Genomic DNA, 19,179 nt, shown 5'->3' on the forward strand with positions numbered 1-19,179 from the left:
ATAGATTCAATGCAATCCCTATCAAACTACCACTGGCATTTTTCACAGAACTAGAACAAAAAATTTTACAATTTGTATGGAAACACAAAAGACCCCGAATAGCCAAAGCAATCTTGAGAACGAAAGAAGGAACTGGAGGAATCAGGCTCCCTGACTTCAGACTATACTACAAAGCTACAGTTATCAAGACGGTATGGTACTGGCACAAAAACAGAAAGATAGATCCATGGAACAGGATAGAAAGCCCAGAGATAAACCCACGCACATATGGTCACCTTATCTTTGACAAAGGAGGCAGAAATGTACAGTGGAGAAAGGACAGCCTATTCAATAAGTGGTGCTGGGAAAACTGGACAGCTACATGTAAAAGTATGAGATTAGATCACTCCCTAACACCATACACAAAAATAAGCTCAGAATGGATTAAAGACCTAAATGTAAGGCCAGAAACTATCAAACTCTTAGAGGAAAACATAGGCAGCACACTCTATGACATAAATCACAGCAAGGTCCTTTTTGACCCACCTCCTAGAGAAATGGAAATAAAAACAAAAGTAAACAAATGGGACCTAATGAAACTTAAAAGCTTTTGCGCAGCAAAGGAAACCATAAAGAAGACCAAAAGACAACCCTCAGAATGGGAGAAAATATTTGCAAATGAAGCAACTGACAAAGGATTAATCTCCAAAATTTATAAGCAGCTCATGCAGCTTAATAACAAAAAAACAAACAACCCAATCCAAAAATGGGCAGAAGACCTAAATAGACATTTCTCCAAAGAAGATATACAGAGTGCCAACAAACACATGAAAGAATGCTCAACATCACTAATCATTAGAGAAATGCAAATCAAAACTACAGTGAGATATCATCTCACACCAGTCAGAATGGCCATCATCAAAAAATCTAGAAACAATAAATGCTGGAGAGGGTGTGGAGAAAAGGGAACCCTCTTACACTGTTGGTGGGAATGCAAATTGATACAGCCACTGTGGAGAACAGTATGGAGGTTCCTTAAAAAGCTACAAATAGAACTACCATATGACCCAGCAATCCCACTACTGGGCATATACCCTGAGAAAACCATAATTCAAAAAGAGTCATGTACCAAAATGTTCATTGCAGCTCTATTTACAATAGCCCAGAGATGTAAACAACCTAAGTGTCCATCATCGGATGAATGGATAAAGAAGACGTGGCACATATATACAATGGAATATTACTCAGCCATAAAAAGAGACGAAATTGAGCTATTTGTAATGAGGTGGATAGACCTAGAGTCTGTCATACAGAGTGAAGTAAGTCAGAAAGAGAGAGACAAATACCGTATGCTAACACATATATATGGAATTAAAAAAAGAAACGACATGAAAAACCTAGAGGTGAAACAGGAATAAAGACACAGACTTACTAGAGAATGGTCTTGAGGCTATGGGGAGGGGGAAGGGTAAACGGTGACAAAGCGATAAAGAGGCATGGACATATATACACTACCAAACGTAAGGTAGATAGCTAGTGGGAAGCAGCCGCATAGCACAGGGAGATCAGCTCGGTGCTTTGTGACCGCCTGGAGGGGTGGGATAGGGAGGGTGGGAGGGAGGGAGACGCAAGCGGGAAGAGATATGGGAATATATGTATATATATAACTGATTCATTTTGTTGTGAAGCTGAAACTAACATACCATTGTAAAGCAATTATACTCCAATAAAGATGTTAAAAAAAAAAAAAATCTTCCAACAAGTCCAGGACCAGATGGCTTCACAGGTGAATTCTATCAAACATTTAGAAAAGAGCTAACATCCATCCTTCTCAAGCTCTTCCAAAAAAGTGCAGAGGAAGGAACACTCCCAAACTCTTTCTATGAGGCCACCATCTCCCAGATACCAAAACCAGACAAAGATACTACAAAAAAACAAAATTATAGACCAATATCACTGATGAATATAGATGCAAAAACCCTCAACAAAATACTAGCAAACAGAATCCAACAACACATTAAAAGGATCATACACCATGATCAAGTGTGATCTATCCCAGGAGTGCAAGTCTTCTTCAATATACGCAAATCAGTCAATGTGATACACCATATTAACAACCGAAGAAGAAAAACTATATGATCATCTCAATAGATGCAGAAAAAGCTTTTGACAAAATTCAACACCCATTTATGACAAACACTCTCCAGAAAGTGTGCATAGAGGGAACCTATCTCAACATAATAAAGGCCATATACCACAAACGCACAGCAAACATCATCCTCAATGGTGAAAAACTGAAAGCATTTCCTCTAAGATCAGGAACTAGACAAAAGATGTCCACTCTTGCCACTATTATTCAACATAGTTTTGGAAGTCCTAGCCATGGCAATCAGAGAAGAAAAAGAAATAAAAGGAATCCAAATTGGAAAAGAAGAAGTAAAATTGTCATTGTTTGCAGATGACATGATACTATACATACAGAATCCTAAAGATGCTACCATAAAACTACTAGAGCTAATCAATGAAATTGGTAAAGTTGCAGGATACAATATTAATGCACAGAAATCTCTTTCATTCTTATACACCAACAATGAAACATCAGAAGGAGAAATTAAGGAAGCATTCCCATTTGCCATTGCAACAAAAAGAATAAAATACCTAGGAATAAACCTACCCAAGGAGGTAAAAGACCTGTACTCAGAAAACTATAAGACACTGATGAAAGAAATCAAAGATGACACAAACAGATGGAGAGATACACCATGTTCTTGATGAAAATGACTATACTACCCAAAGCAATCTACAGATTCAATGCAATCCCTATCAAATTACCAATGGCATTTTTTACAGAACTAGAACAAAAAATCTTAAAATTTGTATGGAGACACAAAAGACCCTGAAGAGCCAAAGCTATCTTGAGGGAAAAAAATGGAGCTGGAGGAATCAGACTGCCTGACTTCAGACTATACTACAAAGCTACAGTAATTGAGACAATATGGTGCTGGCACAAAAACAGAAATATGGATCAATGGAACAGGATAGAAAACCCAGAGATAAACCCATGCACCTATGGTCAACTAATCTATGACGAAGGAGGCAAGGATATACAATGGAGAAAAGACAGTCTCTTCAATAAGTGGTGCTGAGAAAACTGGACAGCTACATGTAGAAGAATGAAACTAGAACTCTCCCTAACACTGTACACAAAAATAAACTCAAAATGGATTATGGACCTAAATGTAATACCAGACACTATAAAGCCGTTAGAGGAAAACATAGGAAGAACACTCTGACATAAATCACAGCAATATCTTTTTTGACCCACCTCTTAGAGTAATGGAAATAAAAACAAAAATAAATAAATGGGACCTAATGGAAGTTAAAAGCTTTTGCACAGGAAAGGAAACCATAAACAAGACGAAAAGACAACCCTCAGAATAGGAGAAAATATTTGCAGATGAATCAATGGACAAAGGATTAATCTGCAAATATATAAACAACTCATGTAGCTCAACATTAAAAAAACAAACAACCCAATCAAAAAATGGGCAGAAGACCTATATAGACATTTCTCTAAAGAAGACATACAGATGGCCAAGAGGCACATGAAAAGATGCTCAACATCACTTATCATTAGAGAAATGCAAATCAAAACTACAGTGAGGTATCCCTCACACCGGTTAGAATGGGCATCATCAGGAAATCTACAAACAACAAATGCTGGAGAGGGTGTGGAGAAAAGGGAACCCTCTTGCACTGTTGGTGGGAATGTAAATTGATACAGCCACTATGGAGAACAGTATGGAGATTCCTTAAAAAACTAAAAATAGAACTACCATACGACCCAGCAATCCCACTACTGTGCATATACCCTGAGAAGACCATAATTCAAAAAGAGTCATGTTCCACAGTGTTCACTGCAGCACTATTTACAATAGCCAGGTCACGGAAGTACCTAAATGACCATCGACAGACGAATGGATAAAGGAGATGAGGTACATATATACAATGGAATACTACTCAGACATAAAAAAGAATGAAATTGGGTCATTTGTAGATACGTGGATGGATCTAGAGACTGTCATACAGAGTGAAGTAAGTCAGAAAGAGAAAAACAAATATCATATATTAACGCATATATGTGGAATCTAGAAAAATGATACAGATGAACTGGTTTGCAAGGCAGAAATAGAGACATAGATGTAGAGAACAAATGTATGGACACCAAGGGGGGAAAGCAGGGCAGGGGGTGGTGGTGGGATGAACTGGGAGATTGGGGTTGACATACATACACTAATATGTATAAAACGGATAACTAATAAGACCTGCTGTATAAAAAATTAATTAATTTAAAAACAGAAATCAATACATGTTTGCATTTAGCACTGCAGAAATATATAATACTTTAAGATGTTGATTTTCTAGAGTAAATGAAACATTCAATGATGCCACCTTCTTTTCTGATTTTACCTGAACAGGGAAAACAGGGTCAGGTAATTCTTTGTGTATTAAGCAGACACTCTTGATGAAAAGCTTGGGATATTACTCTATTTACCAACATTCAAGAAAACTGATTAAATCCTAAAATAACTTTGGTGTAATAATATTTCTTTTATTATTATTATTAATACATTTATTTTAACTTCTATGTTGGGTGTTTTTCTGCTAACCACTGTGGTTAATGCCTTACATGCATTATATCATTAGTCCAACAAGCCTAAGAAGTGAAACTGATTTCCCCATTTCAGAGGTGAGGCTAGGGAATTTAAAAGCCTGGTCTAAACCCCACAGCTAGTATCCTTCCAACATGATGCTTAATTCTTTCTTTATTCTTATTAAAATTTCAAAAGATTAAACTCTGTGATCATTTACTGCCACGTTTTTCTTACTACTAGTTTAAAACACGGCCACGCACACAGTGGGCATCCAAAAATGGGAGCAATGATCAGTTATATGTAGGTGAATATTTGTTGATGATGTAACTGCCTAATCAACAAAAGGAAAACATGTTTACTCACCTAAATGCCCGAATAGTGGTGAGTCCTTCAGCAGTTTCTGAGAAGTGGCAAAGCAGAGGGAGCTGGGTAGTATCATCAAGTTCCTGGAGATCCCTAGGACAGAGACAAGTGCAAAAATAAACCTTACACTTCTTCAGACTCATAGACTACTGCATTCATTCTAAATTAAGGTTATTATTTGTCATCGCAACTATTTTCCTCTAGCACTCAATTAACAAGAACTTCAACAGCTTACAATCTAAAGAGGAAGGGAAAGATAAGTACGTATAATAAATACAGGTCCAGGCTGAATATTATGTGTTGTACAAAAATATCAGCTTTGTATCACAGCTAAAGTACACTGTTATGGGGACACAGAGGAATGAGCAATTAATTTATATGTAGGAGATGGGAAATATTTTCTTTGAGCAGGTGGAGATTTAGGCCAAATCTTAAGCATGCGGAGGGCTTCAACCAAACAGACAAGAAGAAATGCATTCCAGCTGAGGGAACAAACAAGAGCAAGCACAGAAGACTAAATAACTGGCAAGTTCAATCTGGCTGGTGCCAGAATCCTTTGTGTTGTAGTGGGAAAAGGCTGGAAAAACAATGGGCAGGGCTAGACTGTAGAAGATCCTGGATGGTCTGGGAGAAAACACTGAGGACTAGACATAAAATGATCAGAGCTGGGTTAAAGCAACATAACTTGGGAGACAGTGTAAAGGATGGAAGAGAATCAGTGAGTAAAGATAGTCTATGTAAGGAATTTTTTTAAAAGTTCTTAATTATTGTGATGTGGGTGAAATTTAAAATAAGGGGAGATTGTGAGATCGCCTACTAGAAGTAGCTTTCTAAACTGCTACAGTCAACTCGTAGCAGAGTGAATAAGAGAGGAGAGCCACACAGATATAGAAAACAAACCTACGGTTTCCAAAGGGGATGGGGGGAGAGATAAATTAGGAGTTTGGGATTAACATATACACACTACCATATATAAAGTAGGTAAACAACAAGAACCTACTGTATAGCACAGGGAACTATACTTAATATCTGGTAATAACCTATAATGGAAAGTAATCTGAAAAAGAATATAAATATATGCGTGTGTGTGTATAACTGAATCACTTTGCTGTACACCTGAAACTAATACAACATTGTAAATTAACTATCCTTCAATTAAAAAATAAACTAAAATGAAAAAAGAGAGGAGAGTCAAATATGACTTGGTAATTACTCAGCAGCCTTGGAAAATGACAGTACTATTTACCAGGATGGGGGACAGAGAATAAAGATATTTGAAGAAACAGGTAACGAGTTTGGCTTCTGCCACAATGAAACTGAATCCCTGCCTAAATGGAACTTGTATTCACTGGTCCTCTGAGTGTAAATATATATTTACAGGTATATAAAGCACTCAATGAATGTCTGGTGGACAAATGCCTGAGTAGGACCCGTTCCATAAAGATGCACACTCATGATAACTTTTTAAATCACATAAGCTAGCGTTTCTAGAAAATAGGCTAAGATTTATAGCACACATTTCAAAACATGCCTGTTTTTTTCTTTTCAGCCTTTTTTCTGTCTTTCTCGGGGTCTTTGGGGTTGAGGGAATGAGAGTAGCAGTGCTAACATTCACCTTCCAGAGTCAAGGGAACTGAGTACACTGTTAACGTAATCTTCAACTGTTAGTTACATAATCTTAGGCCATTCTGGGTTGCCTGGGTCATCCCACAACCAAACGCAAAGTCTTTTTTTTTTAAGTTTCTAAAATGGATTTACTCACTTCAGAAACTGCAATGAGGGGAGGGAAAGAGAGGGGGGGGAGGAGGATGAATATGAAGGAATGTAAAGAGTCTGCTATTTTTAAAAAGTGACTATTTGTAAATTTGACACCAGTAACAGGTGGTCAGTACATTGAGGTTTGTCATAAAAGGGAAAAAATGAGGAAGGAGGAAACTCTGCTTATAGGACTGTATTTTATGGAACCAAAAAGGTGAGGATACAGCTTGATCATGTATTCTTGTAAGCAGGAAATGTTTACTTACAGAGCTAACCACACATGAGGTCTTTGATTTTAGATATTCAAAATTTCATGGCATGTCCTGTAGCTAGTGCCCCATCTTCATTCCCTTTGGTGTTTACAAAATAGTCTGTTAGGGCTTCCCTGGTGGCGCAGTGGTTGAGAGTCCGCCTGGCCTGCCGAGGCAGGGGACACGGGTTTGTGCCCCAGTCCGGGAAGATCCCACATGCCGCGGAGCGGCTGGGCCTGTGAGCCATGGCCGCTGGGCCTGCGCGTCCAGAGCCTGTGCTCCGCAATGGGAGAGGCCACAATAGTCAGAGGCCCGCGTACCGCAAAAAAAAAAAAAAAAAAAAAAAAAAAATTGTTAAACTGCCTGAGCTTTCCAGAATGGGTGAGTCCTGCAGAACCTCAACATCTAGAAGAGACTTTTTGTCTGTGAGATTTAGTATCACGTGGTCCTATTTGCGAACTTTCATAGAATTTCAAAGAAGAATGGCTTATAATCCATTATCAATGTTCATCCTTTAAAAATAATTCATCCTCTGCATATATTAACTATCAATGTTAACAGATTATTCTTACTTATAATGGACAGAATTCACAATTCAAATTTGTAATGAACTAAGAATATTTGCCTGGCTTTTGCACTCAATTTGTATTGCCCAGGAGTGAAAACAGGCCCAGATGAGTATGAGACTGAAGTAAACCATGACGGTTGAATATCAGTGGTGAGAAGGCACAGTGAGATTTGGAAACAGCCAGCAGAAATGAAGTATCTGAACTTTTCTGCCCCTCCAGCAAGCAGCATAAACAATAATACCAGAAAACAAAACGAAACAATAATACCAGAAGAAATGAAAGAGTGAATTTGATGGCTAGCCTCTTCCTTTTGGTCTGAACTTGCTACAAGCAAAGGGAAGAGGCTAGGGATGAAAACGCATCCCTAGATTTAACATAGCATTTGATTTAACATAACATTTGAAGGATCCTAATTCACAGCCCTGAGGGAGAAACAACTATATATATATTTTTAAATTAAGAAATGTTGCAGATATAACCAGAGGTTCCCAACAATAATCTTGCCTTTTCTTGTTACCTGATTTTTTTCATTTTCCCTGCGCTCAAGTCCTATTAAATCTTTTCATTTTACTGAATAAACTCAATACCTGCCTTCCTATTCAAGCACTTGATCCACATATAAGGGTTACCTTATTTATTTTTTATCTTCCCAAGAGACTGTAAGTTTCTTGAGAATCGTTCCTTGCCATGTTGATCTCTTGCTCTGCCACATGGCTTACACAGTTATTTACAACACACAATGCTTGATAAGTGTTTGCTGAAATAAAGCGATTACTGCGATAATATAAAATTTACTGTATTATTTAAAGCATGGACTTCAAAGTTAAATTGGAAATTTCAAAACAACTGGTACTATATTTCACTTAATTTTTCAACATCTCAGCAAATGACAAATCTTATATTAACAGAAGAATTTACAATCCATGGCTATCTTTTATTTATTTGGCTGGATATTCAAGGGCGTGTTAAATGATCCAATCTAACAACTTCCAACCTCTTAAAGTTACAGCACTCCTACCAGACATTCAAGATTCTCCACTTTTATAGTTATCACTCTGATTTATCTCTTTAACCTCTTATTACTTCTACTAATCTTTTATGGAGTGCATTTTGCTCATTTGAAAATATTTTACTTTTTTTCCTCCCCACTTGTGGAATATAACAATATTAAATCACTTATTCTTTGGGACTATATTTGATTTCATAAGTTTTCTGTCAATGCCATGTTCAGAAAAAGTACCATGGAATGAAAAATTGGGCTCAATCCACTTGTTAATATAAATCCAGAACTATGTAAGGCTTAGATAACCAATTACAGAAACAAAATATCTCTTCAAATGAAACACAGTATCAGGATAGGTTTCATCTAGTTAAATTAGATTTCATTTCCAAATTCCATACCTTATCTTGAAAAATGTTACAGCCAATCTGGATCACAATCAAATTCATGGGCTTTTGAAGATGAATAGTGCATTGTTTTACTTACTTAGAGGCCACTCGGAAGTATTTCTGGATAAAATAAAAGGCGACCCCAAGAGGCACAAGTGCAACCAGGAACACAGGGGTAGCATAAGAAATCATGCCAATGGCAGACACGCAGAGCAGTGTTGAGCGAGTTAGAGATTCCAAAGTTGGAGGGATATGCTGTTAAAAAGGTGGTTTGAAAGGAAAATGTTTTAGCTCAAATAAAACATTGGTTATAAGGCAACAAATCATTAATTTATTTTTATTTTTTATAAATTTATTTATTTTATTTATTTATTTTTGGCTGCATTGGGTCTTCGCTGCTGCACTCAGGCCCTCTCTTGTTGCGGCGAGCGGGGGCCACTCTTTGTTGCGGTGCGCGGGCTTGCAGTGGCTTCTCTTGCTGCGGAGCACAGGCTCCAGGCACGCGGGCTCAGTAGCTGTGGCTCACGGGCTCTAGGGCGCAGGCTCAGCAGTTTGGCACACGGGCCTAGTTGCTCTGCAGCATGTGGGATCCTCCCGGACCAGGGTTCAAACCCGTGTCCCCTGCATTGGCAGGTGGATTCCTAACCACTGTGCCACCAGGGAAGCCCTCAAATCATGAATTTTATATTAACATAGTTATATAATTAGTTCCAAAAGTAGTATACAAACATTTTCATTATAAGCAATTCATCACTCCTTCAACTTCACTCACTTCCCATTGTTTATCCATCAACCTATCTACTTATCTTTGGTCAGTTATTTACCTATCTACCTATTTATCTTGTGGGATTTTATACAAATAGCACTATACTCTAAACGTTATTTGTCCATTTGCATTGAACAAGATGGATTGTAAACCTTCCCATGCCACTATATACAAATCTATTTCTTTTTAACAGCTGCATAGCATTAAAAAACATATTTAGCTATTCCTCTATTAATTTAATTTAATTGCTTGCTCATATTCTTTGCACATTTTTCATTGGCTTGTTTATCTTCCTTATTGATTTTTAGATGCTCTTTATGTATCATCGATGTTTATCCTCTTTCTTTACATAGGTTGCCAGTTTTTCTCCCAATGAATCTATTACATTTTAAATATGTCTCTGATGCTTTTGGCTCAGTAGAAGTTTAAAATTTTAGAGTCATTTCTGTTGGCCTTTTCTCTTATTGTTTCTGAGTTTTGTGTCTTACTTATAAAGACCTTTCCCACCCAAAATTCTAAAACTACTCTCCTACATTTTATTTTATAGTTTTGGTTTTAGATGGCCCTCTTTATTACATGTGAATTTGCTTTGTATTTTATAGGTAGTTAATTGTCCCAACACCCTTTACTGAAAAAATATTCCTTTTCTTACTGATTCAAGATATACTGGTGTCTTTGAGTTTTCCACTTTGTTCTTTTGATCTGCTTGTTTTCTGTGATCATCAGAGTGTTTTAATTTTATAGTATTTTTTAGGTATCTGATAGGGAAATTGTATATATATATATATGATTTTTATGATTTTCAGATTGTTGGATCACTTTTCTTCATATTATGTTTATTTTTCTTTTCATAGTTTTTGTTATTATAAGTGAAATTTATTTTTCACATAATTTTTAATTGGTGTAGAGAAAGTTACTGAGTTTTATATCGTATGTCTTATGTAGATATTCTGCTTAACTTCCTAGTTGGTTCTTTATTGTACTGACTGTTTTGGAATCTCTAGGTAGCAAGAGCATCATCTTCCAAATAAGGAGTGTTCTGTCTCTTCTTTTCCAATATGTATTTCTTAGGAAGTGTTTTAGGTGTAGCATGACCTGACACCAATATTGTGAAAACATCAAAATTTTTCAGCATACATTTTAGTCAGCTGCATGCACCATTCTTTTACTAAATTGATGGTAATTTAGGTGTTTTTAAGGCCACTCTAGAAAATCAGAAAAGGAAAGGGCTGGATTTGCCAAGTCTTTGCTCAGTCACCCTAAGGAGTCAGTTCATGAGGTGATCCAATTTCGGAGTTTGAGGTCTTTAACTTCAGGACAAACTTCTAGAGCCTAAGGACCTAAGACTAAACTGGGCATCCTTGAAATATTCCTTAAGATATCACACCATCTAAAGTTTCTCTCATTCAAGAGCCAATCTAACAAAAGTAAAGGACATCTAAGACAGCTCGGTATTCCATTCTTTACTTCTGGGAGACACTCTGTGTTAATACTAAGCTTTAAGAACTTTACAACACCTCCACTGCGAATGGTGATACAACACTGATCAAAATCACTTCTTTTTACATAAAAAATTTTAATGTTCATTCTTTGCTATTTCTCTTTATTTCATGCTGATTCTCTAAGTATCCTCTTCCACATGCATAAATTTTTTTGAATTAAGGTTTTCCTTTAAGATTTTATTCCAGAAATCATTTATGCATATATGTAATATTGATATGAATGCTTTCATTTAAGTTTTAGAAATCCTCTATTGTTAACAGGAATCATGATTTATCTTAAAATGTTATTTAGCTTACACTGAGAAATTTATTTTTGAACTTGGAAGTAACTCGGGCACTCACCTGATCAATGATATTTGTATCAGCTGAAAAGCGGTTGAGAATCAGTCCCAGTGGTGTGGTATCAAAGAATCTAGGGAATGAACAGATTGGAATGTATAATACTAAATTATCTGGAACCTAAACACTGCTAACAGTCATTTTGGGGTCATAAACGTGAGAAGATCCCTATTGATCTGTTGAAAGACTGAATAAATTCTTTAAAATTTCACATTTCACTTCAATTAAAAATGCATGTTTTTATGATTTTCTGTGTGGGAGTAAAGTAAATAACTACTTTTTTTACCTTATTGGTCCGAGAATGATCTTATTGAGGAGATTGTGATGAAGATTTTTGGCAGCTGTGACACCCATCCATTCCACAGTGAGAGATGTAACAAGGCAGAGGAAAATACCTGCTCCACAAAGTATGCTAAATCCAGCCACATAGTAGGTCTAAAAAGCAGCCAACACAAGAAAGCACATAAGAAATTATCAACTGACACCCAACATCAAAGTCTGGCAATATCAACTTCATTATCTTGCATCAATTTAGACAGTGGAAGGAGTGTAGTTCTTGGAGACTCCTTCACCTTCCTTTAAGGTTTGCCTAAGGGCAGATGAAGCCTTAGAGTCTGTTTTCTGGTTTGAAATATTCTTGACGTTTTACATCACAAAGCTCATTCTTGCTATCCCTAATCTCAGAATGACCAGCTAATTCACTGGTTAAAATCAAATACCATCAGAACAACAACAGAAGCCCAGTGTGTATATTACGCATAAACCCATATATCATGTGTATAACTCCCTTGAATCCAAATCCAAGCATTATCTTTAAATGCTTCTTATGATATATTTCAGGTCGTGCTCTAATTAACTTATTGAATCATTACAAAAGTCCTGTGACAGACATGGACAACAGACCTGTGGTTGCCAAGGGGGAGGAGGGTGGGGTAGGTATGGATTGGGATTTGGGGATTAGCAGATGCAAACTATTATATAGAGAATAGATAAACAACAAGGTCCTACTGTATAGCACAGGGAACTATATTTATTATCCTGTGATAAACCATAATGGAAAAAAAAATGAAAAAGAATATACATAGGGCTTCCCTGGTGGCGCAGTGGTTGAGAATCTGCCTGCTAATGCAGGGGACACGGGTTCGAGCCCTGGTTTGGGAAGATCCCACATGCCGCAGAGCAACTGGGCCCGTGAGCCACAACTACTGAGCCTGCGCGTCTGGAACCTGTGCTCCGCGACAAGAGAGGCCGTGATAGTGAGAGACCCGCGCACCACGATGAAGAGTGGCCCCCGCTTGTCACAACTAGAGAAAGCCCTTGCACAGAAACGAAGACCCAACACAGCAAAAATTAATTAATAAACTCCTAAAAAAAAAAAAAAAAGAATATACATATATATATACAACGGAATCACTTTGCTGTACAGCAGAAATGAACACATTGTAAATCAACTATACTTCAATAAAATAAGTTAAAAACAAAACAAAAAAACACCACAAAATTCCTGTGACGTATAGAGTATTCGTATCTAACTAGATAAAAGGGTATCACTGTTAATCTCAACATTTCACTGTACCTGATCAGCTTTTCCAGTATTGTTTATACTGTACTCTGAGGTCCATGTGGCCAGCCAGTAGTCTATAGCTACAATGACGGAATGCTTCAAAAGCTTAGAGAAAATCATCAGGAAGAGCAAGAAGAATCCTCCAGAGGTGAGGTACCGCCAACAGGTCTTCCATGGCATTTTAGTCCTCAGCCTCATTACCGTGGACATGTTATCATCCTCATCTTCCTCCTCCTCTTCCTCTGCATACAAAACACTTTTTAAATCTTCTGACAGGCAATGGGAAGATAGAATTTGTATTATCCACCCTCTACACACAAACCTCCATCAAATTCATAGAAATACAAATATTAGTCTTAGAAATTTAAAGTGCTTTTAGCAGGGAAAAACTTCATTTAAAAAATAGATGAGTGCCCATCAACAGATGAATGGATAAAGAAGATGTGGTGTATATATACAATGCAATAATTCTCAGCCATGAAAAAGATGAAATGTTGCCGTATGTGACAACATGGGTGGATCTTGACGAGGGTATTATGCTAAGTGAAACAAGTCAGACAGATAAAGACAAATACTGTACAATTTCACTCATATGTATAATTTTAAAAAGAACCAAAAAACCCAAAATAAATGAACAACTCAAACCACACAAAAACACACATGGATACAGAGAACAGAGTAGTGGTCACCAGAAGAGAAAGGGGCAGGGGAGGGGGATGGAATGGGTAAAGGGGATCAACTGTTTTGGTGGTAAGCATGCTGTAGGGTCTATAGAAGTAGAAATATAATGTTGTACACATGAAACTTACATAATGTTATAAACCAATGTCACCTCAATAAAAAATAAGTTAAAAGATACGTGAAAATGAATAAATAAATGAAAGAATGAGTGACTGAAAAGATAAACATAAAATCTATGTCTGGATGAGTTCATTTGCTGATTTATTACATATCAAACTAACTAGAAATATAGACTAGAAGTTCACTAAGTTATTGAAGGAATGGTGTTGCCAAAAACACTACATGACAGGCCTGCAAATATTTATAATTTTTTGAACTCTTCATTTCTGAATTTGTAAAACTGCACCAGGAGGAGACAGTCTCTGAAATTTGTGCACAGCTCAAGAGGGAATAATCCATTATCTCTATGGCTAGTTTTAAATGTGGTCATGGAGGAGCATGGGCAAAAAGAAACCTTCCAGAAGGCAAAGCCAGGGGACAGAGGACAATGTGCAGGGATGTCCTCTCAGCTCCTTAAGCCACCTGGAAACTTCTAGATGGTTATCTTAAGAACATACTCCATTACAACGACAGGGAATTTTGGTATTTCCTGAGCAGCAAAATTTAATCGTTCGTATGGTCTAGTGACTGTTGTGGATTTCCCATTCTTTCTTTTCCCAAAGGCAGTTTTCATTGCAGTCATTCTGTATGCACTCCACTACTGTATAGTGAGCAGGTTGTGGGTAGGAAAGATAGATAATTTGGTTTACAGGTTATCAGACAACAAAGATCTAAGTGTGGATATGATGGGAAGACTGAGCATCACCAAGGATCCTAATATTTAAGCTGGATACAAAAAATGAACAGGTCTCAGATAATCTACCCTTTGGTAAGGGTGGGTCCAATGTGTGAGAACAGGATTCGAAATTTGCATGATCAAAGGGGTGGACACTTGCAGACTGTGTTTCCTCAATATCCATTCTCTGTTTCCATATTAATTGAAATTTCAGCTTGCCTATAGCTGCCCAGTTAAAACAGCATTTCTTCACTTCCCCAGAACCTAATCTGTCCAGATGATGAGCTGGCCAATGGTTAGCAGTAGAAAAAAATATGGGCAACTACTTTGTTTTTTCCCTTCCTGGTGGCTTGAACAGACATACGGACAGCACCAGGAGGAGCAATCTACTAGGTAATATGCACCATATTGGACTCTTTGATATAAATTATTTCCTTCTACTCTGTAAGAAAAGTATTATTATCTTATTTTATACCTGACAAAATGGATTAACACAGCAAGCCCAGGGCAGGGTCAGCCTCTCAAATGCTATATTCACTACTGAAATACTGGAGAGAGTAAATGCAGTTCTAGAGGCTGTCTGTTTACAGCACCAGACATTCTTTTTGTTTGTTTGTTTGTTTTTGCTTTTGCTTTTGTGGCCATGGCATGTGGCTTGCTGGATCTTAGCTCCCTGCCCAGGGACTGAATTCCAGGGCCATGGCAGTGAAAGCACTGAGTCCTAACTACCTGACTGCCAGAGAAGTCCCCAAACATTCTTCTAAGACTTTCTTAGGGGAGACCTTCAAGATGGCAGAGGAGTAAGACATGGAGATCACCTTCCTCCTCACAAATACATCAGAAATACATCTACATGTGGAACAACTCCTACAGAACACCCACTGAACGCTGGCAGAAGACCTCAGACCTCCCAAAAGGCAAGAAAATCCCCACGTACCTGGGTAGGGCAAAAGAAAAAAGAAAAAACAGACACAAAAGAATAGGGACGGGACCTGCACCTCTGGGAGGGAACTGAGAAGGAGGAAAGGTTTCCACATACTAGGAACCCTTTCACTGGCGGAGACAGGGTGTGGAGAGCAGAAGCTTCGGAGTCACGGAGGAGAGCGCAGCAACAGGGGTGCAGAGGGCAAGCGGAGAGATTCCCACACAGAGGATTGGTGCCAACCAGCACTCACCAGCCCGAGAGGCTTGTCTGCTCACCCACCAGGGCGGGTGGGGGCTGGGAGCTGAGGCTCCGGCTTTGGAGGTCGGATCTCAGGGAGAGGATTGGGGTTGGCTGCATGAACAGAGCGTGAAGGGGGCTAGTGCACTACAGCTAGCCAGGAGGAAGTCCTAGAAAAAGCCTGGACCTGCCTAAGAGTCAAGAGACCATTGTTTCGGGGTGCACAAGGAGAGGGGATTCAGAGCACCGCCTAAATGAGCTCCAGAGACAGGCGTGAGCCATGGCTATCAGCTCGGACCCCAGAGATGGGCATGAAATGCTAACGCTGCTGCTGCAGCCACCAAGAAGCCTGTGTACAAGCACAGGTCACCATCCACACACCCCTCCCACTGGAAGCCTGTGCATACAAAGTCACGCTGGCCTCTGCCGCTGCTGGCTTGGCCCCGCATTCCAATTATAACTACTGTACCCTTCCCTCCCTCTGGCCTGAGTGAGCCAGAGCTCCCTAATCAGCCACCGGCTTAACCCTGTCCTGTCTGGGTGGGGAACAGATGCCTGAGGGTGACCTACATGCAGAGGTGGGGCCAAAACCAAAGCTGAACCCTGGGAGCTGTGCAAACAAAGAAGAGAAAGGGAGATCTCTCCCAGCAGCCTCAGGAGCAGCGGATTAAATCTCCACAATCAACTTGATGTACCCTGCATCTGTGGAACACCTGAATAGACAACGAATCATCCCAAAATTGAGGTGGTGGACGTTGGAGCAACTGTAGACTTGGGGTTTGCTGTCTGCAACTGACTAGTTACTGATCTTTATGCTTATCTTAGTATAGTTTTAAATTTATTTATTTATTTATTTATTTAGACTAGGGTCTTCGTTTGGGTTCTTCGTTTCTGTGCGAGGGCTTTCTCTAGTTGCGGCAAGTGGGGGCCACTCTTCATCATGGTGCGCGGGCCTCTCACTATCGCGGCCTCTCTTGTTGCGGAGCACAGGCTCCAGACGCGCAGGCTCAGTAGTTGTGGCTCGCAGGACTAGTTGCTCTGCGGCATGTGGGATCTTCCCAGACCAGGCCTCGAACCCGTGTCCCTTGCATTGGCAGGCAGATTCTCAACCACTGCACCACCAGGGAAGCCCTTAGTATAGTTTTTAGCGCTTATTATCATTGGTGGATTTGTTTATTGGTTTGGTTGCTCTCTTCTTTTTTTAAATTACTTTTTTATTTTAATAATTTTTTAAAATTTTAATTGTTTTATATTATTATTTTTCTTTCTTTTTTTCTCCCTTTTCTTCTGAGCTGTGTGGTTAACAGGGTCTTTGTGATCCGGCCTGATGTCAGGCCTGAGTCTCTGAGGTAGGAGAGCTGAAATCAGAACATTGGACTACCAGAGACCTCTAGGCCCCATGTAATATCAATCAGCGAGAGCTCTCTAAGAGGTCTCTGCCTCAGTGCTGAGACCCAGCTCCACCCAATGGCTAGCAAGCTCCAGTGCTGGACATCCCATGCCAAACAACTAGCAAGACAGGAACACAACCCCACCCATTGGTAGAGAAGCTCGCTAAAATCATACTAAGTAGACAGACACCCCAAAACACACTACTGGACATAGCCCTGCCCACCAGAAAGACAAGATCCAGACCCACCCACCAGAACACAGGCACCAGTCCCCTCCACCGGGAAGCCTACACAAACCACTGAACCAACATTACTCACTGGGGGCAGATACCAAAAACAACAGGAACTACAAACCTGCAGCCTGTGTTAACCCTAAACACAGTAAGTTAAGCAAAATGGGGAGACAGAGAAATATGCAGCAGATGAAGGAACTAGGTAAAAATCCACCAGACCAAACAAATGAAGAGGAAATAGGTAGTCTACCCCCCAAAAAATTCAGAGTAATGACAGTAAAGATTATCCAAAATCTTGGAAAAAGAATGAAGAAAATACAAGAAATATTTAACAAGGACCTAGAAGAACTAAAGAGCAAACAAACAATGATGAACAACACAATAAATGAAATTAGAAATTCTCTAGAAGGAATCAATAGCAGAATAACTGATAAGTGACCTGGAAGATAGTGGAAATAACTACTGCAGAGAAGAATAAAGAAAAAAGGATGAAAAGAATTGAGGACAGTCTCAGAGACCTCTGGGACAACATTAAATGTACCAACATTCGAATTATAGGGGTCCCAAAAGAAGAAGAGAAAAAGAAAGGGTCTGAGAAAATATTTGAAGAGATTATAGTTGAAAACTTCCCTAACATGGGAAAGGAAATAGTCAGTCAAGTCCAGGAAGTGCAGAGAGTCCCATACAGGATAAATCTAAGGAGAAACATGCCAACAACTATTAATCAAACTACCAAAAATTAAACACAAAGAAAAAATATAAAAAGCAGCAAGGGAAAAACAACAAATAACATACAAGGGAATCCCCATAAAGTTAACAGCTGATCATTCAGAAGAAACTCTGAAAGCCAGAAGGGAGTGGCAGGACATATTAAAGTGATGAAAGGGAAAAAACTACAACCAACATTACTCTACCCAGCAAGGATCTCATTCAGATTTGACAGAGAAATTAAAACCTTTACAGACAAGCAAAGGCTAAGAGAATTCAGCACTATCAAACTAGCTTTACAAAAATGCTAAAGGAATTTCTCTAGGCAGGAAACATGAGAGAAGGAAAAGACCTACAATAACAAACCCCAAACAACTAAGAAAATGGGAATAGGAACACACATATCGATAACTACCTTATGTAAATGGATTAAATGCTCCAACCAGAAGACACAGACTGGCTGAATGGATACAAAAACAAGACCCATATATATGCTGCCTACAAGAGACCCACTTCAGACCTAGGGACACAACCACTGAAAGTGAGGGGATGGAAAAAGATATTCCCTGCAAATGGAAATCAAAAGAAGGCAGGAGTAGCAATTCTCATATCAGACAAAATAGACTTTAAAATAAAGACTATTACAAGAGACAAAGAAGGACACTACATAATGATCAAGGCATCAATACAAGAAGAAGATATAACAATTATAAATATTTATGCACCCAAGATAGGAGTACCTCAATACATAAGGCAAACGCTAACAGCCATAAAAGGGGAAATCGAAAGTAACACAATGATAGTAGGGGACTTTAACACCCCACTTTCACCAATGGACAGATCATCCAAAATGAAATTAAATAAGGAAACATAAGCTTTAAATGATATTAAACAAGATGGACATAACATATTTATAAGATATTCCATCCAAAAACAAAAGAATACACTTTCTTCTCAAGTGCTCATGGAACATTATCCAGGATAGATCATACCTTGGGTCACAAATCAAGCCTTGGTAAACTTAAGAAAATTGA

General features: G+C 38.6%; 1 protein-coding gene across 3 annotated transcripts in view; it reads right to left on the reverse strand.

Annotated features, from left to right (window-relative positions):
• The window catches only part of ABCC9 (ATP binding cassette subfamily C member 9), a 154,058-nt gene that overhangs the window by 40,633 nt on the left and 94,246 nt on the right, over positions 1-19,179 (reverse strand). For all 3 annotated transcript variants that reach the window (XM_060024418.1, XM_060024419.1, XM_060024417.1), the window contains 5 exons: positions 13,148-13,377; positions 11,858-12,006; positions 11,575-11,644; positions 9,062-9,219; positions 4,998-5,090 (listed from right to left, as the gene is read on the reverse strand). In XM_060024418.1, coding sequence (XP_059880401.1) covers positions 4,998-5,090; positions 9,062-9,219; positions 11,575-11,644; positions 11,858-12,006; positions 13,148-13,377 — 700 coding nt within the window. The remainder of the gene's footprint in view (positions 1-4,997; positions 5,091-9,061; positions 9,220-11,574; positions 11,645-11,857; positions 12,007-13,147; positions 13,378-19,179) is intronic.

The sequence above is a fragment of the Delphinus delphis genome, chromosome 11, assembly GCF_949987515.2.
Source record: "Delphinus delphis chromosome 11, mDelDel1.2, whole genome shotgun sequence".
Lineage (NCBI taxonomy): Eukaryota > Metazoa > Chordata > Mammalia > Artiodactyla > Delphinidae > Delphinus > Delphinus delphis.